The 26,088-nt window shown below is 36.6% G+C and overlaps 1 protein-coding gene across 1 annotated transcript in view; it reads right to left on the bottom strand.

Annotated features, from left to right (window-relative positions):
- NSF (N-ethylmaleimide sensitive factor, vesicle fusing ATPase) overlaps positions 1-26,088 on the bottom strand; it is a 143,301-nt gene that overhangs the window by 110,763 nt on the left and 6,450 nt on the right. The window contains exons 2-4 of the mRNA XM_055323262.1: positions 13,059-13,144; positions 10,713-10,812; positions 7,748-7,787 (exon numbers count right to left, since the gene is read on the bottom strand). Of these exons, the coding sequence (XP_055179237.1) occupies positions 7,748-7,787; positions 10,713-10,812; positions 13,059-13,144 (226 nt within the window). The remainder of the gene's footprint in view (positions 1-7,747; positions 7,788-10,712; positions 10,813-13,058; positions 13,145-26,088) is intronic.

Genomic DNA, 26,088 nt, shown 5'->3' on the forward strand with positions numbered 1-26,088 from the left:
GGCTGCCCTTAATATATAATATTCAGTAAAAAACTGTACTGCAAAGGGAATCCCTGGGTGGCTCAGCGGTTTAGCACCTGCCTTCGGCCCAGGGCGTGATCCTGGAGTCCCGGGATCAAGTCCCACATTGGGCTCCCTGCATGGAGCCTGCTTCTCCCTCTGCCTGTGTCTCTGCCTCTCTCTCTCTGTGTCTTTCATGAATAAATAAATAAATAAAACCTTTAAAAAAAACTGTACTGCAAAAAGAGTCATACAGTATGATACCTCTGTGCATTAAAGGCTCAAAAAATGATTCTACAATGTCATGTGTATTTATATATGTGTGTATTCACACCTATATATATACATCTATGTGCCTATATACCTGTGTGTACCACCTATATATCAAGAAACTTGAATAAGTGTATTAAAATATCATTATTACTATCATTTTCAAATATGCTTTAAAACAAGGTCAGTGTTCCTAAATAGAAAAGACCAAGCTGTTTCAATTTCAAATGCTGCAGGCAGTACCACGGACAGTACCACAGGCAGCACCATGGTCAGCACCACTGGCAGCCCCAAAGGGACAGGTGCCCTGAAGGTTTCATCCAGGAGCAAAGAAGTGTTAAAAGGTTGAGAATGTTTTCTCATTTTATGATTAATAGCAATTCAATGCCAAAGACTAATAAAAATTATTTTTATAAGCAAAGAATATTAGAGGCAGTGCTTTGAATAAAGACATTACAAATGAAAAGTTCGAACGGTCAAAAAACGTGTTAATTGGACATCAGTCTATAATACCTAAAATATGTAAATGATTCTTCTAGAAGATTCTTTCACACTAAAATCACTGACTTGGGGGATCCCTGGGTGGCGCAGTGGTTTGGCGCCTGCCTTTGGCCCAGGGCGCGATCCTGGAGACCCGGGATCGAATCCCATGTCGGGCTCCCGGTGCATGGAGCCTGCTTCTCCCTCTGCCTGTGTCTCTGCCTGTGTCTCTGCCTCTCTCTCTCTCTCTCTCTCCCTCTCTCTCTGTCTCTCTCTCTCTCTCTCTATCATAAATAAAGAAAAAAAATATTAAAAAAATTTTTTAAATCACTGACTAGACTAAAAAAAATTCTCACCCTACAGACAGAATGCCTGTTCTAGATTCTTTGAATTAGCATCCCCCTTCATACCACACATGCTATCCTATCTGTACCCACATTGCTACTTACACTGAACTAGCTTTCTACCTTTATGGCCACATCATCCACATCACCAGGCCTCCAAACTCTGCCTTGCCTCAAACTGATTCTACCCTAGTCCCACCTGATCACTTAGTTTTATAATTTTGTTCATTAAGGCTGTTTGATCCATTTTATTTAAAAATATTTTATTTTTTAAGTAATCTCTTTTCACTCAACATGGGGCTCAAACCCACAACACCAAGATCAAGAGTCGCATGTTCTACCAACTGAGCCAACCAGGTGCCCTGTTTAATTCACCTATTAAAGAAGCGACTTTACAATCAAGACAACCACTTCTGGTAGCAGAAAAAATGCTTTAAACATAATTTAAGTCACAAAACACATTTCTCAACTCATCAAGATTTATAACCTTGAATTTTCACACCGTAATTAATCTATATTAAAGGTTAAATTTAGGCACTCTCTTAACTATATTCAGAAAAATTTGAAGAAGAAACCTATGCTACATACACACCCATTTTCTCACTAGATTTAATAAGCATGCATTTGTTTTTTTTTTTTAACTTCTTCCAATGTCTGTAAATAAGGAATGCTGGTTTCATGCATGACCTACTTCATGCTGGTGCTGAACTCCTTCACTGTCTCAGCTTCTCACTATGCTTCAGATGAAGGGGTTAGAGTTAAGGGAATCACTTATGTCACTGTTTCTTAAAATGTGGCTGAGGAACCACTTAACAGTGAGTGTTAAAAACACAGATTCATGAATCAGACTTCTCAAGGAAAGGGCCCTGAGAATATTAAAAAAACAAAAACAAAAAAACTTCTACAGGTGTTTCTCCCAGGTATGTTTGGAAAGCACTAATTATGCAACTTTCCACAAGCTACCCATATCTAAAGTAATTTCCTTTATTTTCACCCCACTTAAAATTTTATCCCTTATCCTATTTCCACAAAGGAAGAAAAAAACCACCTAAAAATAACCCCAATATTTAAGTTCCCTCTAACTAAAAAAAAAAAAATTAAATAAATTTTTAAAAAGTTCCCATGAAAATTTGAAAAAAATAACTCCACAGATTTACTATCAAAAGAAAACATATAACAAAATACTGTAGTGTTTCAGCTTAAGTGTCTTTCACTCAAAATACCAACCACGAACTATAAATATGTATATAACATTTTAAACTTAATAAAATACCCTCAAACAAGTACATAGAAATATAATAAAACATCTACAATCAGAAGATTAAAACATAAGAACACGAATAGACAAAAGAAATGCAATAAGTTTTTGAAACTCAGGAAAGAGACTGAAGGAAAAGATAAAACTATTTCAGAGTGAATCATAAATTACAAACTGCCCATTGGAGAGTAGATTCAAATTAATGTTCAGTAAGAGGCAGTGAAAGAAGAGGAAAACAACCAACTAATAAAAATAAGAGGAAAAAAAATTTTAAGAACAAAGAGGAGGCACCTGGGTGTCTTAGTCAGTTAAGCATCCAACTCTTGATTTCTGCTCAAGTCATGATCTCAGGGTTGTGCAATCAAGCCCAGAGTGAGGTTCTGTGCTCAGTGGGGAATCTGCTTCTCTCCTTCTCCCTCACCCTCTGCACCTCCCCTTGCCTCATTCCCCACATACTCCTCCTAACTCTCTCTAAAATAAATAAATAGGATAAAGAAGATGTGGTTTATGTATACAATGGAATATTACTCAGCCATTAGAAACAACAAATACCCACCATTTGCTTCAACGTGGATGGACTGGAGGGTATTATGCTGAGTGAAGTAAGTCAATCGGAGAAGGACAAACAGTGTATGTTCTCACTTATTTGGGGAATATGAATAATAGTGAAGGGGAATATAAGGGAAGGGAGAAGAAATGTGTGGGAGATATCAGAAAGGGACACAGAACATAAAGACTTCTAACTCTGGGAAATGAACTAGGGGTGGTGGAAGGGGAGGAGGGCGGGGGGTGGGGGTGAATGGGTGACGGGCACGGAGGGGGACACTTGACGGGATGAGCACTGGGTGTTATTCTGTATGTTGGTAAATTGAACACCAATAAAAATTAATTTATATAAAAAAATAATAAAATAAATAAATAAATAAATAAATAAATAAATAAATAAATAAATAAATAAATCTTTAAAGAAAGGGCAGGGGCGCCTGGGTGGCTCAGTTGGTTAAGCATCCAAATCTTTTTTTTTAAGATTTTATTTATTTATTCATGAAAGACACACACACAGAGAGGCAGAGACACAGGCAGAGGGAGAAGCAGGCTCTATGCAGGGAGCCCGACATGGGACTCGATCCGGGTCTCCAGGATCACACCCTGGGCCGAAGGCAGGCACCAAACCGCTGAGCCACCCAGGGATTTCCAGCATCCAACTCTTGACTTCAGCTCAGATCATGATCTCAGGGTTGTGAGATTGAGCCCCATATCCAGCTCTGTGCTCAATGAGGAGCCTGCTTGAGATTCTCTCTCCCTCTGCCCCTCTCCCTGGCTTATGCGTGCTCGCTCTCTCTCGCTCTCTCTCTCTCTCCATATATATGTATATATATATATAAAATAAACAGTAAGGATATTAGACTTTAAATACAGAAAAATCCTCAGGGCCCCCGGGCAGAAAAACTGAAGTACTTATAAGGGTAAGAAAATCAGATTGGAAAAAAAAATCAGATTGGTATCAGAACTCTCAAGAGCATCATACAATGCAAGGCAATTGTGATGCAGTATTTTCAAGAAATTCAAGAGAGGAAAACAAGCCCAGAATTTTATACCCAGCCAAGCTGCTCTTGAAATAGCAAAGATCTAAAGAAAATAGTCTGAATATGCAAGAGCTTAATGGATACTATACACATATATACTTCCTGGAGGAATCTACTAGAGCATAGGTTTTATTCAACCAAGTAGAAACTGGCAAAAGGACTGATCATAATCATTTAAGGACTTCATTGTAGAGTTAAGACTAAAACAAGTATGGGTCATGTGCGGAAGAACAGCATGTAAATACCATGCTCTGACAAAGTAGAAAGAAAGCAACTAATATGTACAGCATGGTGACCATAATTAATAATATTAAATTGCATATTTGAAAGTCTCTACGAGAATAGATCTTAAAAGTTCCCATCACAAGAAAAAACTATTTTTGTAACTATGTAAGGTGATGGATATTAACTAGACTCGTGGTGATCATTTATTAGCAACATATACAGATACTAATCACTATGTTTTATACCTGAGACTAATACGTCAGTTATACCTCAATTTTTGAAAATTTGCTTCTCCCACTCAAAAAAAAAATATTTAAAATTTGAAAAAAAAAAGCAAGTAACAAAATGGGAGGAGAAAGGGAAAGGTAGAAAATGAGCATTAACTGTTGTACAGACAACAGATGACAGTCAAAGAATATCACTTAGAACTGAAAGAATTTTTGAAAAGGTCAAGTAAGAAGAAAAAGGAGGGGACTAAGGGTACTATGAGAGGTATAAATGCAAAATTAATCATTAAAAAAGAAATATAAACACTCCTAAATACCAAAATAAAATTTTAAAATAGCAAAGATGACATACCAAATAGGGAAACACAAATGAAATGTAAAATAACAGAATTGAGACAAAATACATCAGTCATATCAATAACTCTAAATGGGCTTACTGGAAGAAGATTTCAAATTAGCTCATAAAGCAAAACCCAACTCTAAAAATTAAAAACAGTAAGAAAGCAAGGTTTGTGATCCTGACATCAAAGTATATTTTGCAAAAAATAAAAAATAAAAATAAAAATAAAAAAGCAAAGTATATTTTGCAACACGTTAAACAAGACAAAGGATACTTTTTGATGCTAGTAGCCACAATTCAGATTAAAAATATAAGTTTTGAATATTTACATACCAAATAACACAGAAACTACTATGTAAAGTAGAAACTACATGAGACACAAGGAAAATAGAAAAATACTGAGAAGATTTTAACACACCACTCTCGGTGCACAACAGGGCAAGTGATCACCAATAAGTAAGACTATAGAAGATCTAAATAGCATAATCAGTAAAGCAGAGATTCTGGACATGCAGTGAACACTACACCCTGATAACAGAATATACCTCCTTCTCAGTACACATGAAACATTTTCTTTCTTTGCATGTGTGGGCAAGTAAGCACAAGTGAGATGAATATGCTTGAGATGTACCCTCTTTGCAAAGTTTAAGTACACGATGCTGTATTGTTAATAACAGTCACCATGCTGTACATCCAATACTTACTCATATAACTGAAACTTTGCACCCTTTGACCAAAGAAATCCCCATCTTACAAATGTATTTTTCAAAAACATCACCATAATGAAAGCAAAACAAAAATACCTGAAGATTAGAGAAATGACAGCTAAATACAATACACGGAACTGAACTAGATCCTACACTGAAGGGGGAAACGCTGTAAAGGAAATAACTGGAACAACTATCAAAATTAAATTATGGACTACAGATTAAAGTTTCAATGTTTAATTATATTAACTTTTACTTCCTGAATTCAATTACTATAAGAGCTCATCTTCTTTCTCAGGAAACACGAAAGTATTAGATGTAAACAAGTTTCAGATTTCTGAAACTTAATCTCAAATGGTTCAGGAAACAAATGTGAACATGAGTGTACAGAGACAGAAAATCAATTTTAAAAATATGAAAATTGGGATCCCTGGGTGGCTCAGCGGTTTGGCGCCTGCCTTAAGCCCAGGGTGTGATCCTAGAGACCCGGGATCGAGTCCCACGTCGGGCTCCCTGCATGGAGCCTGCTTCTCTCTCTCTGCCTATGTCTCTCCTTCTCTCTCTGTATCTCTCATGAATAAATAAATAAAATCTTTAAAAAATAATAAAAATATGAAAATTGGTGAATCTAGGTAAAAGTAGTATATCGGAATTCTGATCAGCCCTGTATCAGGCTCCCTGCTCAGCAGGGAGTCTGCCTCTCCCTCTCTATCTACTCCTCCCTTGCACTCATGCTATATGTTCTCTTTCAAATAAATAAATAAAATCTTAAAAAAAAGAAAGAAAACATATCTCAGTAAAACAGAATCACTAAGTAACTAATTCTATTTAGCATAACTTAGACTTTTTTAAAGATTTATTTATTTGAGAGACACACAGCATGACCAGGACAGGCAGAGGGAGAGAGAATCTCAAGCAAACTCCATGCTGAGCACAGAGCCCAAGGTGGGGCTCAATCTCATGACTCAGAGATCACTGACCAGAGCCAAAACCAAGAGTTGGACACTTAACCAATTGTGCCATTAAGGCACCCCCAACAGGACTTAGACTTTTAAAAACTTTTTTCCAGGCAGCCCAGGTGGCTCAGTGGTTTAGCACCGCCTTCAGCCCAGGGCGTGATCCTGGAGACCCGGGATCGAGTCCCACGTCGGGTTCTCTGCATGGAGCCTGCTTCTCCCTCTGCCTGTGTCTCTGCCTCTCTCTCTCTCTCTCTTTCTGTCTCTCATGAATATAAAATAAAATCTTAAAAAATAATAAAAATAAAATATAATAAAATAAAAATAAAAATAAACTTTCTCCATAGCCATAATTTCACAACGTAATTCTAGGCAAGTCAAATAACCTCTATGTTATTGTCCTTGACTCCTGAATTCTCCCCTTTCCTCACTATACTCCACATGGACATCAGAATCTTTTCTAAAGTTAAGATGATGGGCTCGTTCAAAAATCCTCAGTGGGGGATGCCTGGGTGGCTCAGCGGTTGAGCATCTGCCTTTGGCTCAGGGCATGATCCTGGAGTCCTGGGATCGAGTCCCACATCAGGCTCCCTGCAAGGAGCCTGCTTCTCCCTCTGCCTATGTCTCTGCCTCTCTCTCTGTGTCTCTCATGAATAAATAAAATAAAAATCTTTAAAAAAAAATTCTCAGGGGCTCTCAATTGTCCTTGAATAAAGTCCAAAATTTTCATATATACTTTAAGGCCCTCCACTAACTGCATACTCCCATCACTTAATAGACCTCATTCAGGTAAATCTTTTCAATCAGGTAAACATACTTCCTGAGCCCTGCCTATGATTTGCTTGCTCCCATATGAATGACTTTTACTGATATTATTTCTCATATTAAGAGCCTTTCTTCTTAAAAAAAAAAAAAGAGCCTTTCTTCTTTATCTCTATTATGTAATGCTTTCCCCCTACTTCATAATCATGCTCAAAACTCCCGTGCCTAAAAATATTTCTCTGGCTGATTTTCCAGTCTCTACTCAATTCATTCACTCCTGTCTATCTGACTACTTTCACAAAGAGCTCCCAATGGTAATATTTGAGCACTTATTTACCCTGTACCCATTCTGTGACCTATGAGTTAGTGGATATTCTTCCCTCCATTAGATTGCAATTTTCAGGCAGAATAGCAAGTCAAAAGGTAAGTACCATACTATTTAAATTTTCCATTCTCATATATCTAACCAGTAACACAAACAGGATCAATGTTTAATGGCCTGACAACCAGTAATAGAAAATTTTACAGATATCCACAACCATAAGAAAATCATAAAGAAAATCTATATCAGGTAGCTAAAAAACATACCTACCTTCTATTTCTTGCCCAATAGAAAGTCCAGCCCATTTTCGCTGTAAAATAAAATTTAAAAAAGACACTTAAAACTGAATCACTCAAAGTTAGAGAAAAGAAAATAGGAATTTCCATGAATTTTAGTAATAGGAACACATTCAAGGATTAAAATGTGGTTTAGTATTGTATGTTGAACTGTGTTCCACAAAAAGATACGCTGAAATCTTAGCCTCGGGCACATATGAATACCAACACATCTGGAAATAGGGTCTTTGCAGAAGCAATCAAGTTAAGATGAGGTCATATCAAATTAGGGTAGGCCATAAGCCAATATGACATGGTATCCTTACAGGAAGAGACGAGACAGACAGACACGTGGGGAGAAAGTCATGTGATGATGTTGGCAGAGATTGAAGTGATATATCTACCAGTCAAGGAATATCAAGGATTGTTGGTAACACCAGAAGCTAAGCATGGAACAGATTTTTCTCTAAGGCCTTTGCACAGAGCATGGTCTTGCTGACACCTTGACTTCAGACTTCTAGACTCCCAAACTACAAGAGAATCAATTTAAGCCACCCATTCTGTGGTACTTTGTTATAGTGGCTCTAGGAAACATATTTACATGCTATAGTTTATATCTGAACATCTACCTAAAAACATACAAAGCTTGCCTTTGTACAATAAAATGGGAATCACCAAGGAGGATGCTCCTTTGCACATTAAACTGCTCCTGAAGGCCTTCATAGTATCAGATAATATTTCAGTATTCTAAATATACTATGGTTAACTTTTATTATTTGTGTAATATCTCAGAGAGAAAGACATTCAGTTCATGAAAAGTAAATTACAGCTGGTCAGCTAATCTAGCCTGAAACCCAAGCAGGATTCCAATCATTAAATGGTCCTGATTACTCTTTGTACTAGCCAAAGGATTTTCAGGCATTTGCAACTAGACTTTAGCATCTCCCAGGTCCAGACTGGTTACACAGCAAGAATGTACGGAGGCAGGCCAGATTGTGTTTAGGCAGGAATTCAGGACTGGCTTGGTATGGATTCAAAATTAGTCACTACTGATAACACTTCAAAGAACAGTGAGAAAAATAATTTTTGGCTGAAAATCCACATTCTGTCTACTCATCAAGCAACGCAGATTTGGGGGTGGATTGTGAAGATGCTACATTGTGAATATGTGCAACACCTGCTTTCCCCTCTAGCTCCCTCATCACAGGCACCTCCTCTCCCACCTCTCTGCCCTTCATGCCCATCTCACTTCCAGCCAATGAGAGACTTAGCAGCATGCTGGGTAAGTCCAGACTTTGGATCACAAAGCGGCCACAATTAGGTTCTGTACTTCAATCCCAAAGACAGACTCAAAGGATGACAATAATAGTATCTATCATATGGAACTGGTTTTGGTATTAAATGAGCTAATACATGCAAGAGTACTTAGAACAGTACTTTGCCTGCAGTAAATATTAGGGAACGTTTTTTAAAAAGCAGAGAGACAAGAAAAAAACAACTAGAAATTCCTTTTCTGACCACCACAATCCCAGCTCTGCAAAATCTGGCAAACTCTAAAATAACTCAAACATTTGATGTATAGGAACAAATGTGAAAAGTAGTCCTGATATAAAGAGGCATCCAAACAGAGAAAAGGGGAATAGTGAGTAAAGATCTTCTATAATTTTTGAGGGCTTCAAGAGATATATTTTTTTAAGATTTCATTTATTTATTCATGAGAGAGAGAGAGAGAGAGAGAGAGAGAGAGAGAGAGAGAGAGGCAGAGACACAGGCAGAGGGAGAAGCAGGCTCCATGCAGGTAGCCCAACGCGGGACTCGATTCCAGGTCTCCAGGAACACGTCCTGGGCTGAAGGTGGCGCTAAACCGCTGAGCCACCCAGGCTGCCCCACTTCAAGAGATCTTTAATGGATCCCTAAAGAGTGTTTGATCTCTTTCCTTCAACCTCCAGGGGAATAAATCAATGCTTATTAGCATACTAGAAGGTAGAGGTTGCATTACATTGATGAGGACTGGGATCAGCAGCACCAGTAAGACAACAAGGAAGAAAAGGATACAGACTAGTACTTGCAATGCTTCTCAATTTTGTATTAGGTGCCTGCAACAGTGCTGGGCAGTTTTCTCGCCATAGAATCCAGCAACGGTTATAAAAATGTAATCATAATCCTTCTACTTGTTAGGAAGCCCAGGAAGTAACACTGTAATTTGAGATAGCAACTACTCACATCATATTCATCACTACATTTTTTTAAATAATTTTTTTCAAGATTTATTTATTTGGGGGGACAAGAGCAGGGGGAGGGGCAGAGGGAGAAGTAGACTCCCCTCCCCGCCCCCAAACCAGGAACCTGACGTGGAACTTGATCCCAGGACCCTGGGATCATGACCCAAGCCAAAGACAGAGACTCAACCAACTGAGCTACCCAGGCACCCCACATCATTGCATTTTAAAAATCATTATCATTAGATGTCAATTTTACATGTAAATGTTATTTGTATATATTTTCTGTTACCCTGTGAGTTAACATTAAAATAACTTGAGACTATCTAATAGCTAACTGATATTACCACAGAATTTTTAAAAATTAGGAAAAAAAATCAAGACAACAAAAGGCAAACAGTAAAACTGGCAATTAAGAATGTATCTTTAAGGGTGCCTGGGTGGCTCAGTTAGTTAAGTATCCAACTCTTGATTTCAGCTCAGGTCATGATCTCAGGGTTGTGAGATCAAGTCTCTCATTGGGCTCAGCATTGGGCATGGAGCCTGCTTTAAGATTCTCTCTCCCAATCTCTCTGCTCCTATCCCCTTCCAAAAAAGAATGTTCTTTAAATTCCTTATATAAATACTTAGACGTTTTTTCTTCAATACAAATCAAGAGTTACAGGATGACGCCTACTTTAAATGAATTGATTTTTCCCGGACTTCTGCAAATGGAAGAAAATAAATTAGCATCTGAGTTACCTGAGGTAAGCTGAATGCAATGCTCCCTGGAACCACCGATGGATGGGTCCTCAATGTAAATGTGTACCTGTGGTTGGGAGAGGTCCTCACAATCACATGCCTAAAAGACAAAAACACAGTTAATACTCCATGTCAAAAGAAAATAAAAAACATCAATTTCACTATTAATTTCCAACATGATGCTTGAGGAGTACCAGGTGGAAACACGGCAGAGTGTTTGAGAGTGCGAAAGGAACAGAACCACAAATTTCATTTCTAAAAACTGTCAGCAATTCAAAATGTTTTCCAGGCATAACCTTAGATCAAGCACACATCAAGCAGAATCAGGATCAAGTTTAAGAGAGTACATACTATTCAAAATATCAAAATCATTGTATCACCAGTTTACATAAAACTAAAGGCAATGATTTAGAGTCCTTGATATGAGTAAAAATTAGGTGAATTTCCTCTACTGAAAATTATGTCACATCCTAAATAGAATAAAAGGATGATAACCAAAAATAGAAGAACCAGGATATACCAGTCTAAAAAAGTTAGTTTTAGGACTATTCATTAAATCTCTTCAGGCTCTCATAATAGTTGAAATAGTAACAACCTATAAAATTAAAAAGATGATAAAAATTAAAACTAGTCACAAAAAATATCAGCTTTCATGTAGATATCAATATTTACTATTTCAAAGCATTTTGTGCTAATTCACTCTGGTCAGAAGTTACCCATAAACAGATAAAATATAGTTATTTGTGATAACTTACAAGAAATTGCCAAGGACCATGTGTGTGATAAAATCAAACCCTATCTTGAAACAGCACTATCTGTTTTAAAATCATCTTTTAGGGCAGCCCAGGTGGCTCAGCGGTTTAGCGCCGCCTTCAGCCCAGGGTGTGATCGTGGAGACCCGGGATCAAGTCCCGCATCAGGCTTCCTGCATGGAGCCTGTTTCTCCCTCTGCCTATGTGTCTGCCTCTCTCTGTGTGTCTTTCATGGATAAATAAAATCTTAAAAAATGATCTTTGGGATGCCTGGGTGGCTCAGTTAAGTGTCATCCTTTGGCTCAAGTCATGGTCCCAGTATCCTGGGAGCAAGCCCCACATTGGGTTCCCTGCTCAGTGGAGAGTCTGCTTCTCCCTCTCCCTCTGCCTCTCTCCCTGCTTGTGTGTGCACTCTCTCTTAAATGAACAAATAAAATTGTAAAAAAACAAAACAAAACAGAAAAAACCATCTTTTACAATGCTATGACTTTTTAAATATTAATACTTGACGTTTCTATACATATCATTTTGCCACTAGAACACAAGTTCTTTTATCTGCTATATTTCAAGTAACTCTACCACGAGTATGGTGAACATTTGACAAATGTAAGAGATTTCCATAAACAAATTCTCACCCCGATTATCTATACTCCAGTTTATACATAGAAAGTTACGTGTTAAACTTAGTATCATAGAATTTTTAGGACACGAAACAATATTACTGCAATCATATAGTGCAGGCCCTTGAATCTGAAGCTGAAAACTACAGATAATTGGAAATTCTACTTTGTAAAATTCCTGTATTTCACAGATAACTTTAAAAAAAAGGCTCAGTTTAAAATACGCCCTTGTTGTTCCTTATTTCCCTAGCTGCTTTCTGGTGGGGCTCTTTTATCTCCTTACCTTTACCAGCCTCAGAAGCATATGGGTGGCACTGAACTTGATAGCAGCATTTTTAGAAATTCTGTCAGGGTGATGTCAGTCAATTAAAATAAATGACAACAACAACAAAAAATTTATAAATAAGTACTTAGAAACACTTTTTGTGCATCTTCCAATTTTTATTTCTTAATTATCAAAATAGCTGATATTTATTGAGGGCTTATTAATGTGCTAGGCACGTGTCTTAAGTGTTTTATTTATATAAGTCAATCTGTACAAATATCCTGAAGAAGATACTACCATCATCCCCATTTCACAGATTAGGACACAGAGGCACAGAGATGGTAGATAAAAATTATCCATGGTCACCTAGTTTGTAACTGGCAGAGTCAGAATTTAAACTCAATCTGACTGCAGAGCCAAAAACCTAATGACTATGCTATATATGATTCATATAGCCAGTACGTTTAGTACTGCTAAGAAAGTTGATAAAAATAAAAGTTATATATAAAGAGCTATGTATGATTTTAAAAATGTATCAACCAAAGTTTAACACAGTAAAAACTAAAATACATAACTCTCATCTCTTCCATTTTCCAACTCAGAAAGAAGAATGAAAAAGTTATTCTCAAGCTTTCTAAAAAATAAGGCTCTCTAGAAGTTTCTAAAATACCACTTGGCGGGTTAGGAGAAAACAAAGTTAGATACTTACTGGCCAGGCTGGAAATCCTTTTCATTCACAACTGCACAATTGGTTAAAGATAATTCATCTGTGGGACATCTTGCAGCTTGCATAGTCTATAAAAATCAATGATTAGGAAAATAAAATTAGGTCATCTTTCATAACCTTAAAGAATAAGTTTATGTGTCCTGTCCTCTGTTCCTCATCACCTGCCATAAATACCTATTGTTTTTGACTCCCCGCATTCCTTCTTCTGTGGTAACAGCAAACCCTTCCTTCGGGAAACTGTTCCCTCCCCATTCCATACGCTTTTGCGGGCCTGCCAATCCCAGTACACGGGCAATCACAGAGTTCTATTTCATCAGTGGATTTTATACAGACATGTGCCAGAAGGACACTTTCCCTTGCCTCACTACTGCATACAGGAGGACTTTCTGCTCTATAAGAGAGTGAAACTATTACAAGAAAGCAAAGGTAACAGAGATACAAACAGACACTTTGAAACACAGACCTGACAACCAAGTTAAAGCCCTTGAGACAAATACTGAAGATTGGTATGAACCAATAAATTTTTTTCACTCAAACTTATTTCATTTTGTTTTCCATCTTTTCTAGAGAAAAAAATTCTGACTGATTGAAATACAATGAAGTAAATTCGCTAACTTTAATAAAGTGTATCATGAAAAAATATCTTTTGAGAAGATCCCAAATGGTATGAGCCACAGCTCCTAAGGATGAAGAAAAGTCATCTTACAAATACCTCCCAACAAAGATAATTAGCGGGTATATTTTTTTCAAACAGCAATTAATCTTTTTGATCAAGAGCTTCTAGCAAAACATTCCTTCATATAACCTACTTATATACTTATATATAACCTACTTCATATAACCCTTCCACCATTCTCTAGGGTTTCCAAGTTAGTGAAATACGACCTTTGTAGTCATGACATGTAGTTTTTTACTAAAGTACTCATTCTTTAAACCACAAGCCAAAGCTGATTCTTCTTAAATTTGCCTCCCAAATACAAATGTACAGAGCAAAAATTACCTTTTGCTTTGATTTTAACTAAAAGGCTAGTTTCAATATAGTTATCCCAGTTAGAGCAGTGATTCCTAAAGTGGGCTGTGTGCAACAGAAGGATTTGCAAATAATCAGGGATCCCTGGGTGGCTCAGCGGTTTAGCGCCTGCCTTTGGCCCAGGGCGCGATCCTGGAGTCCCGGGATCGAGTCCCACGTCGGGCTCCCGGCATGGAGCCTGCTTCTCCCTCCTCCTGTGTCTCTGCCTCTCTCTCTCTCTCTCTCTCTCTCTCTCTCTCTCTCTCTGATAAATAAATAAATAAATATTTAAAAAAAAGGGATTTGCAAATAATCCAAGCATCAAAATTACCTACATTTAGAAAACAGACTTCAAAATTGTTATCTCACAAAATATTAAGACAAGATTATAAAAAATAGTGAAACAGCATTTTGATTTTTATATTTTAATAAAATAAGAATATATTTCATCTTTAGTTCATCCTTTTAATCTCATTTTGTGTATGTTTTACTATGCATATAAACTATTAGTATTCACTTACAAATAAATATGTAGATATTTTGGAGATATATGACCAAAAACATGTTTTACTTATGGGATTCATAAAATGCTTGGAAATCACTTATTAAGAACATGAAGTAAATAAAGTCTGAATCATAAGTCTGCACTATAAATGAGATAGTATGGTTAGTTTGAATACCATCTGACAAAAGTGTACCAAACTTAAATTTCCCACCCATCCTGGGGTCTCTCTCACCTATAAGCTTCTTCCTTGTATATTCTTCTCTCTCCCCGAATGCTGAGCCTCTTGCCTAGCTAACTCCTAATCATTTCAACAATTCTCAGCTCAAGACATTTCTAGAAGACCTTCCTAGACTCATTTCCCTCTCCAGTAAACTGATACAATAAACCTCAAATGAAAGCTCCTGACTGTATTTTTATTGTCTGTTTACATGTTTGCATGGCATAAAACACCTTAAGCTTTTCAAGGACTAAGACTATATCTTACTTATATCTGGGGTTCCCCAGGACTAGTATAGGGGTTGGTACACAGCGAGTGTTCATCAAATATCTGCTGAATAAATGAACTTATGGATCAATACAAACCTAACTGCAGAATAAACAGTTAAAGGACATGTGCATAAAACACATTTCAAGGTTACTTGGGAGGTGATATGAAATAAATTATCTAACAGTTCAAAATTACACAGAACTGAAATAGCCAAAGTAATAAAAAAAAAAAAAGCTTACAAAATGGTAAGTTAAGCTTTTCATTTGTAAACTTGTTGTCAAAGAACTATTGTCCTTCAAAAGAAGGTGAAAAACTCTGTAGAAGTCTTCTGACTAGCCAACTAAAACAGATGCTGTAAAAGGCCTCCCTACTGGAATCTAGAAGCATCTGTGTTTTTATAACAAGCCAAGCAGGGTATCTCATCTTCTCATCAAAATATCAATTCCTATAAATAGTAGCTGTTTATTTACCACAGTAATGGCAAGGGAAAATTCCACAATTTTTCTAAAACTGACCTTGCCTCTAGGAAACAATAATAAAAACTCAGCTTCTACAACCATGCAGCTATTATGAAATGAAAATACTACACTGATAAGCAATATTATATAAGTTATCTGGGTTCCTAGAACATTTAACCATCTAAAGGCTATAAAATGTTTTCACTAACAATTTGAAATGTAAGAAATTAACAATTCATCACTACCTCAAAAGAACAGAAATCTCGATAAATCTTTAATGGAAACTTTAGTAGAAGTAATTATATCATTACTTGAAAGCTGTTAAAAATGCAGAAAAAAATTGCTCCTCTTCATCAAAAAAAAAAATTGGAAGGATTGACCCAGAATTTCTCTGGGCAATGTTATATGGTTTTCAAATTTAAATAGCATACTTCTGTCCAAAGGTCTACTTTAAGAACTAGAGTATTAAAATATATGTTATATTGTTTACCAAACAATTTAATAGGGCAAAAGAAAAAGATAAAAAAAAAAAAGAGTGTAATACCTAACTAGAAGAGCTCATCACCAAATAACTGCCCCTACCCTAATTGCAACATTCATGAATCCATGGGTTCTTCCTCTGAAGTGCTTGAGACCTTGGTTACAACTCTCTAGAGACACACAAATCCCCCACAGGAAAGGGAAGTAGGACGGAGAACATGAACTTGCCCAGAGCCAGCTCCGCTGACAAGTCTCATTGAATTATTTCTTGTCAGATGATCTTTTCTGGAAAATAACATTTTAGAACTGCACTGGTCTAGATCAAATCTAGAGTAACCACTAGACAGATATGGCTATTAAAATGAAAATTAGACACAATTAAAAATTTCATCCTTTAGTTTCACTAACCACCTTTCAAGTGCCACATGTAGTTAGTAGCTATCACTGTGGAAAGTTTCATTGGACAGGGCTCATCTAGAATAATGTGAGAAAGTCCATCAGTAATACCTGTCTTCAGTCCTATGGAATCACTCTGTGCTATAAACTCCTCTAATAATTTCTATTAAAATTCTGAAGTCACATGAGCCTAGACAGGATGGGATAGAAATAAATTAAACTTGTATGTCCTAAAATTATCTCTCAAAGAGCCTGTAGGGATACTTTCACCTTATCCATTTCAGACCAATAACTATTCACATAAATGAATCTCCTGACATCCCTAAGGGCCTTAAAATTCCTTTACAGATTTACATTGAAAAAGAAAAAAGCAAGTTCCCATTTTGGTTTTTTGTGGGGGAACCCCTGAGAAAAATGTAAAAGGCTGATAATATTTAAATGCTGGCAAAAACATAATATAGTTTCTTATAAAAAGTTAACGTGATCCAGTAAGTCTAGATTTTTATTCAGATGAAAGCATATAGCTTTTTATTCAGATGAAAGCATATAGCCACACTCATACACAGATGCTCACAGAAGCTTTATTCATAATAGACAAAAAGTAGAAAGCAACACAAGTGCCTACCAACACATGAATGGATAAACAAATTGTAGTACAGCCATACAATGGAATACTAACCAGAAATTAAAAAGAAACTATAGACATAAACTTCAAAAACATAATAATGAGGAAAAGAAGCCAAATGCAACATAAGAGTTCACTGGATATTATATAAAAAGTATAGCAAATCAACTTAATGGAAATGCACCAAAATATAAAAAACAACTATGACTGGATAATGGAACTATGAGTGATTTCATTTCTTTTCATCTTTTTTTTCTGCATTTTCCAATTTTACCAAATTAAAATTTTTGTTTTAAAGTTCATTGATGGAGTAGCCCCAGTGGCTGAGCGGTTTAGCACCACCTTCAGCCCAGGGCCTGATCCTGGAGACCCAGGATTAAGTCCCGCGTCAGGTTCCCTGCATGGAGTCTGCTTCTCCTTCTGCCTGTGTCTCTGCCTCTCTCTGTGTGTGTCTGTCATGAATAAATAAATAATTAAAAAAATAAATAAAGTTCATTATGGTGAGGTGCCTGGGTGGCTCAGTCAGTTAAGCATCCAACTCTTGATTCTGGCTTAAGTCATAGTCTCAGGGTCATGAGATCCAGCCCTGCATTAGGCTCCACACTCAGCAAAGAGTCTACTTGAGATTCTCTCTCTCTCTCTCTCTCTCTCTCCCCCCCCCCCGTGCCTCCCCCATGCTCGTGCTCACTCTCGCTTGGGCTCTCCCTCTCTCAAATAAATAAATCTTTAAAGTTAACTGATGGCTTTTCATTTTAAACCTCTGTCTGCTTCTGTATAGACAGTTATGAACATGCACATTAGGAAAATAACTCAAAGGACATGCTGAATAAAGGTCGTTGTCATTATCCATGACATGTAAGACACTGTCTCATCCTTTGTGTGTTTTCTTCATAATAAAATAATGTTGGTTAAATCTAATTTTCTTTGATAACAGTGTGACAAGGATTTCTGTAAATAAGAGCACTTCTAGCAAACTCAGTAAGAAGCTGTAAAATATGGTTTGAAACAGAACCATTTGATAAATATAAAGTTAAAGATTTATTTATATTGGGCAGGTTAACCAATGACAGCATCTAAATGAGCACTAAATCATAGTCAGTTAACTGAGTCTTTGGCACTGTGAATAAATAATTTCCTCTCCAAGACTGCATTACTTTGGGAAAGTTCGTCAATGTCTTAAAAATTACTTAAAAATTTGGAGAAGTACCTGTAACGATATCTAGCACATGACAGAGACTCAATAAATATTTGTTGAATTTTAAAACTTTTGGAGATATATCTACAGAGTTGAAGAAAATTAATGCCTCTCTAAGCAGATAAATACATACAACCAAAAAGTGCTATAAATAGGAAATAGACAACAAGGTTCCAAGTACAACAGAAACAAAAACTGTTTGGGGCACCTGGGTGGGCACACAGTGGTTGAGTGGTCTGCCTTTGGCTCAGGTCACGATCCCGGGGTCCTAGGATTGGAGCCCTGCATCTGCCTCTGCCTATATCTCTGCCTTTCTCTCTGTGTCTCTCATGAATAAATTAATAAAATTTAAAAAAAATCTTTAAAGTACCAGAAAAAAAAGTTTAGCCAAAATGCGTAAGACCCTCATGAAGAAAACCAATGCAAATACATAAAAGAATACCCAAATAAATGTAAAGAAATATGATGTTATTGTATGCAGTGACTCAGTATTGTAAGGATATCATCAACTCCAAATTAACCTATAAATGTAATGTAATTATAAGCGGAATCCCAATGGGTCATTCATATATTCAATCTAAACTGCAACTGCCAAGTAAAATATAGTAGAGAAAATGGGAGGGAATGTTTTAATTTATTAAACTAGCCAAGAGGGATCCCCTGGGTGGCGCAGCGGTTTGGCACCTGCCTTTGGCCCACGGCGCGATCCTGGAGACCCAGGATCGAATCCCACATCGGGCTCCCGGTGCATGGAGCCTGCTTCTCCCTCTGCCTATGTCTCTGCGCCTCTCTCTCTCTCTCTCCCTCTGTGACTATCATAAAATAAATAAAAATTAAAAAAAAATAAACTAGCCAAGAAAACTTTTAGGAAGAATAAGGGGAAATGGCCCTACTAGATATCAAAACATGCTATGCACAGTAACTAAAACAAGATGGTATTGCACAAAAACAAACAGTTCAATGGAGTAAAACCACCAACCCAGAAATAAGAACAGATACACAGGGATGCCTGGGTGGCTCAGTGGTTGGGCATCTGCCTTTGGCTCAGGGCGTGATCCCAGGATCTGGGATCGAGTCCCACATTGAGCTTCCTGCGAGGAGCCTGCTTCTCCCTCTGCCTATGTCTCTGCCTCTCTGTCTCTCATGAATAAATAAATAAATCTTTAAAAAAAAAAAAGAACAGATATACAGAAGAACTGAATATACAAGACTGGGAATCAGTGGAGGAAATTATTCAGTAATGGTGTTGAGACAACTGACTATCCATTTGGTGGTGGTGAGGAAGGAGTGTTAATAACAATAGCTAGTATGTTTTGGGAGATTTATTAAGTGCCAGGCACTATTTAAGAGCTTTACATTCCTGTAAGCATTCCAGCTCACAATTCTTTATTATCAAAATCCAGTATTACAGTTGACCCCTTGAACTACAAGAATTTGAACTCCACTTCTATGCAGCTTTTTTTTTGATAAATACATTACAGTGTAATAAATGTATTTTCCATATATATACATATATATATATACACACATATTTGTTTTAATCAAATAAACTCTGCCCAATATGAGGCTCAAATTCACAACCTCTAGAGTCACATGCTACCAACTGAGCCAGCTAGGTGCTGCCCTTGTGATTCTCTTCACATTTTTTCTCCAGCTTAATTCATTGTTAAAAATACAGTAGATAATACATACAGCACACAAAGTGTTATTCAACCATTTATCAATAAGGCTTCTAGTAACTGTAGAATATTAGTAGTTAAGATTTTGGGGAGTCAAAAATTTTTTTAAGATTTTACTTATTTATTCATGAGAGAAGCAGAGACATAGGCAGAGGGAGAAGCAGACTCCCTTTGGGGAGCCCAATGCAGAACTTGATCCCAGAACCCTGGGATCACATCCTAAGCCAAAGGCAGATGCTCAACCACTAAGCCACCCAGGCGTCCTCTTTAAGTGGAATTTCAACTGCACAGGGAGTCAATGTCCCTAACCCCCTTGTTCTTTAAAGGTCAACTGTAACTACCTCACTCTAGCTACTGCTTTTTAGTTTCTCACAATGCAAGAAAATTACTTCTCACTAAATAATTTTTTAAAGTGATCATTCTGAATACTGCATACTTAGAAGAGAAAAAAATTCTAATTTTAAGGTGAATAACCTGAAGATTGCATATTTTCATTCCTATAGGTACCTTCAATATAATTCAAGCACATAATACAGTTTCATTTCATCACCTTCAAGGATCACAATATTCCATTGTTTAACTTCAACCATGTTGACAGCCCAATCTTGGACTTCTAGCCTTCACAACTGTGAGAAATAAATTTCTGTTGTTTAAAGTTACCCAGTCTCTGGTATTTTATTGCAGCAGCCCAAATAGACTAAGAGAATTTCATATAACATACAATTCATTTTTAAAGTGTACACTTCAGTGGTTTGTACTATATTCAGTATGTTGTGCAATCATCACCACTAACTCCATTTAATTTCCAGAAAACTCCAAAAAGAAATTAAGTACAATTAATAGTCCTAATTCTCCCCACTCTTTACCTTCTGATAACCACTAGTTTAACAGTCTCTATGGATTTGCCTATTCTGGACATTTCATATAACAATAAAATCTGTCAACTTTGTGTAACTGTCTTCTTTCACTAGGCATAACGTCTTCAAGATTTTCTATATCGCAGCATGTGACTAGATCATTCATTCACACTGTATGAATAGACCACATTTGTTTATCTATTCAGCAGCTGATAGACACTGGGTTATTTCTACTTTTTGGCAATTATAAATAATGCTATGAACATCCATGTAACAAGTTTATATATATAAGTATATACTTTCAACTCACTTGGTTATATACCTAGGAGTAAAATTACTGAGTCATTCTGTTTAACTTTTTTTTTTAAGATTTTATTTATTTATTCATGAGAAACACAGAGAGAGAGAAAGGCAGAGACACAGGCAGAGGGAGAAGCAGGCTCCATGCAGGGAGCTTGACATGGGACTCGATCCCGGGTCTCCAGGATCACGCCCTGGGCTGAAGGCAGTGTTAAACTGCTGAGCCACCAGGGCTGCCCTCTGTTTAACTTTTTGAACAATGGCCAAACTGGGTCTGAAGTGGTACCTCATTGTTGGTTTTTTTTTTTTTTAAGATTGTATTTATTTATTCATGAGAAGCAGAGAGAGAGAGAGAGAGAGAGAGAGAGAGAGAGAGAGGCAGAAACATAGGCAGAGGGAGAAGCCGGCTCCATTGCAGGGAGCCCAAAGTGGGACTCGATCCCAGGTCTCCAGGATCACACCCTGGGCTGAAGGCAACACTAAACCGCTGAGCCACCAGGGCTGCCCTTCATTGTGGTTTTTAAAAAACATTTTTTAAACACTGGGCATGAAGCTGGTCTGCAGATTCCACTTGGAGAATCACTGTATTAAGAGAAATTTCATAAAACAGAAATACCAACACGTTCCTTTCTTTCTACAATAGAAATATGAAAAAGAGGCTTCAATGATGCTCCAAGGCCATTTCATCATTTAACCTGATAAACACAATTGAGTTTATTTTGATGCTTGATAAGTAGTAAAGTGATTGGGAGGCTTTATATAAGAAAAACAGTAATCAGACTCAATATCCGCACATGGAGAAAAAAGACTAGCATGGAATCCAGCAGCTATTTAAATTTAGATCTATGCCACATTATTAATGATCTGAATAACAGAATAAACAGCAGTACAGTATTCAATAGGTTGGCAAAGAATGTAACATTAAAATTCAAACTACATTGTCCAAAATGATAATTTATTAAGGTATTTAGAAATAAAGATTCATCCATTCACTTAACATTCACTAAGTAATACCTCCACACCGGGCCTGTTTTAAACAGTGAGAATCACATCTTCTATCATCTCACAAAATGTCAATATTATTCTCTAGGAGAAAAGTAACTAGGATAACTAAATATTTTTAATTCCCCCACAATGATGTTCTTTGGAAAACCCAGAATCAGTGATAATTGCTATTTTTGTTACTTGTCAACCAAGTAAGAAAATGTCTGTTCATATGCGTATAACACAAAAAACACTTTGCAATACTTAAAAATCTACCAGCAAAACCCTAAGACACTCTTTATTATTTAGGTATTTTAAAAATAAGTGAATTATTGGATTTCAAAAATGACAACTTATTTCTTAACAATTTTCCCGTTTTCTCCATTACCAAAGATTTATATGGCTAGTGCAAAACACGTAAAAACTTTAGCACTTCACTCTGAATTTAGCAAAGGACCAAAATACCCTGCATTACTCATAAACAGCTGGTGCTAATTCATTTGATTTCAGATCTATAGAGCACAAAGTTGTGATAAATTATTAGTACTATTTGGCCTAATGTCAAAAAAAAGGAAAAGAAAATCAGCTTTTTAGAGTAATTCAGCTGAATTTTATTGAAATTATCTTTTATCTGCCCTTGTAAAGCACGAGGAAAAAATGTAGGTTAAATCAATAGCAATAAAGATAATTTTTTTCCTAAAGATTTTTTATTTTTAGGTAATCTCTACACCTAACATGAGGCTTGAATTCATGACCCAGAGATTGAGTCTCATGCTTTACTGACTAAGCCAGTTAGGCACCCCAATAAAGATAAATTTAAATTTAAAGATAAAGATATCTTTTAAAAGAAGAGATTACTTTCATATGGAAAAGGGCCAAGAAATGCCAAATTAAAAAAAAATGAGGGAGCAAGAATAATTTCAGCATACAGCAAGAATAATTTTAAAGCTATCATATAATATATATAACATAAATAATACAACTACTACAAAACATATAACATTTAATATTAAAGCTATTTTTTTCAAAGATTTTATTTATTTGAGAGAGAGAGACAGAGACAGAGCACAGGGGAGGGGAGAGGGAGAGTAAGAAGCACTCTCTGCTAAGTGGGGAGCCTGACATGGGGCTTGATCCCAGGACCCTGAGATCATAACCTGAGCGGAAGGCAGACACTTAATTGCACCACCCAGGCACATCTCTTAATTAAAACAGGGGTATTGGTACATATATAGACAAACAAAAGATGAACCACAGAAGAGTCCAGACTTGGGTGGTTATAAAACAGAGATAGCATTAAAAATCAGTGGGGAAAAAGGATGGACTCAATAAATGATATTGGGACAATTGGCTATACATATGGAAAAAATAAAATTAGCTTCCGAATTCACACCAAACACAAAAATAAATTCCAAATGAATTAAATACCAAAATGTAAAAACCAAAATTTTAAACCTTTTAGAAGAAAATCCTTTTGACTTGAAGACAAGTAGATTTCTTTTGCAGCATCTACATGGCTCAGATCATTGGGCAGCCCATTCTTGGTGTCAGCTCAGGTCATGATCTTAGGGTACTGGGATTGAGCCCGTCAGGCTCCAAGATCAGTGGGAAGTCGGCTTCAGGATTCTCTCTTTTTCTTTCCCTCTGCCCTTCCCCTGCTCTCTCTCTCTAAAATAAATTTTAAAATCTTAAAAAAAAAGATTTCTTTTAAAATACCCAAACACAATAATCATAAAGGTAAAGTGAGTAATTATAGCTATAATAAAATTTAAATCTAAAACTCTGTAAACATGAAAAGATCACCACTGTCTGGGAGAGGCTATTTACAACTAAATAAGAACCAGATTCCAAAGCATACCTTACTCCCCTCAAAAGGAAAACCATATAAATCAATTTTTTTAAAAAATGCTAACAGCCAAAAGGTAACAGCAGGCAAAGGATATACAAAGGTGAGTCACAGAAGAGGAAATCCCAATGACCAATAAAAAAAATTGCTCAATCTCACTAGTAATTAGGGAAAAAATGCAAACTTAAACAATAAGATTATATCATATTGTAAAAACTAAAATGTCTGTATGTTAAGTGCCGGAAAAGACGTGTAACGGGCACTCATACACTGCTGGCAAGAGTACAAACTGGTATAACTAGGTGAAGACAAAGGTAACTCATCACCCACCAATTCTATGTAGCAACAGGATACATATTTCAGACATATATCTTAAAGAAACTCTTACATATATACGTAAAGAGACATATAGAAGAATGTGTACTCCAGAAAAAATAAAATTAGAAGCCACTTAAATTATCCTCAGATAAGGAAACAGAGAATTGTGGTATATCACAAAATAGGATACTACCTAGTAATTAAACAGAATTAACTAGCTCTCTATATATCAACATGGCTAAATTTCAAATGCCATTTTAAATTTTAAAAATGCAGTTTGCAAAAGGAAATATACAGTATGACACCAGTATATATATTTTTAAAAAACACAAAACAGTATATTACCTATGAGCGCAAAGATACATAAACGTGAAAAAAAGGATCTATACTAACTTTAGAATAGTGGTTATTTCTGGGAAAGGTTAGTGGAATCAAAAGGAGATACAAAAGAGATTCAACTGAATCTGTAATGTTTTATTTCTAAAAATTAAAGTTCTGAAACAAATACCACAATATGTTAACACTTAAATCTGGGTGGTAAGCATATGGATATATGTTATGCTATTTGCTGTACTTGCTTGAAATCTTTTTTTTTTTAAGATTTCTTTTTTTTTAAAGATTTTATTTATTTATTCATGAGAGACAGAGAGAGAGAGAGAGCGAGAGAGAGAGAGAGACACACACACACACACACACACACAGACACACACACACAAGGCAGAGGGAGAAGCAGGCTCCATGCAGGGAGCCGGACTTGGGATGCCTGACGTGGGACTCCATCTCTGGTCTTCAGGCTCATGTCCTGGACTGAAGGCAGCGCTAAACCGCTGAGCCACCAGGGCTGGGGTCTTTTTTTTTTTTTTTTTTTTTTTAAGTAATCTCTATACCCAACTCAACTCATAATCCCAAGATCAAGAGTTGCATGCTCTTCTGAGTGAGCCAGCTAGGCACCCCATGCTTAAAATCTCTTAGGGTATATATAAATTATACTTGTTTTAATGCATAGAGCTTCTAGAAATAATTATAGTCAAGTAAGGAATAGTTTCCATCATAAAAAATAAGTTGGAGGGGTGCCTGGGTGATTCAGTCGGTTGAACATCTGCCTTTAGCTCAGGTCATGATCCTGAAGTGTCAAGATCCAGACCCAGGTCAAGTCCCTACTGGGTGGGGAGTCTGCTTCTTCCTCTGCCCCTAACGCTCCTCATTCTCTCTCTTTCTCTCTCTCTCAAGTAAATAAGTGAAATATTTAAAAAAAAATAGATTGGAAATTATGGCACTAAATCACTAGGAAACTGAAGACAGCATAATGTAGGCCTCAGAGCCCATTCAAGAGTATTAATACTGAAGTGTGAGCAAGGATCTCATTAAAAGATTTTTACCTAAGATACCATACCTAGAGTATGGACCCTTAAGAACTGCAGTATAGAACCTGTCTAGTATATTGCCAATGCAAGTGTTTCCAAAGGTTCACACTGTTCTGCCAATTCAAGAATTTTCAACAGTACAATAGTATAGTTTCACCTTATACTGTTGCACCTTGTTTTAAATACTTGAAAAAAGAACACATCCATTTTAAGCATAAATTCCTTTTGTTTCAAAAAGAAGCTATTTAACGGTGTTACAAAGAGTTCAATTTTACTTTCTAAAATGTATTTGCATTTGAAGATACTTTTTAAAATCTCCACTAAAGAGGTGCTTGGGTGGCTCAGTTGGTTAAGTGTCTGCCTTCAGCTCAGGTCATGATCCCAGCCAGGGTCCTAGGATCAAGCTCCAGCAAGCCCAAGGCTCTGCTCAGCAGGGAGTCTGCTTCTCCCTCTCCCTCTGCCACTCCTGTTTGTGTGTGCTCTCTCTGTCTCAAATATTTTTTAAAAAG

The sequence above is a fragment of the Nyctereutes procyonoides genome, unplaced genomic scaffold, assembly GCF_905146905.1.
Source record: "Nyctereutes procyonoides isolate TBG_1078 unplaced genomic scaffold, NYPRO_anot_genome, whole genome shotgun sequence".
NCBI classification, from domain to species: domain Eukaryota; kingdom Metazoa; phylum Chordata; class Mammalia; order Carnivora; family Canidae; genus Nyctereutes; species Nyctereutes procyonoides.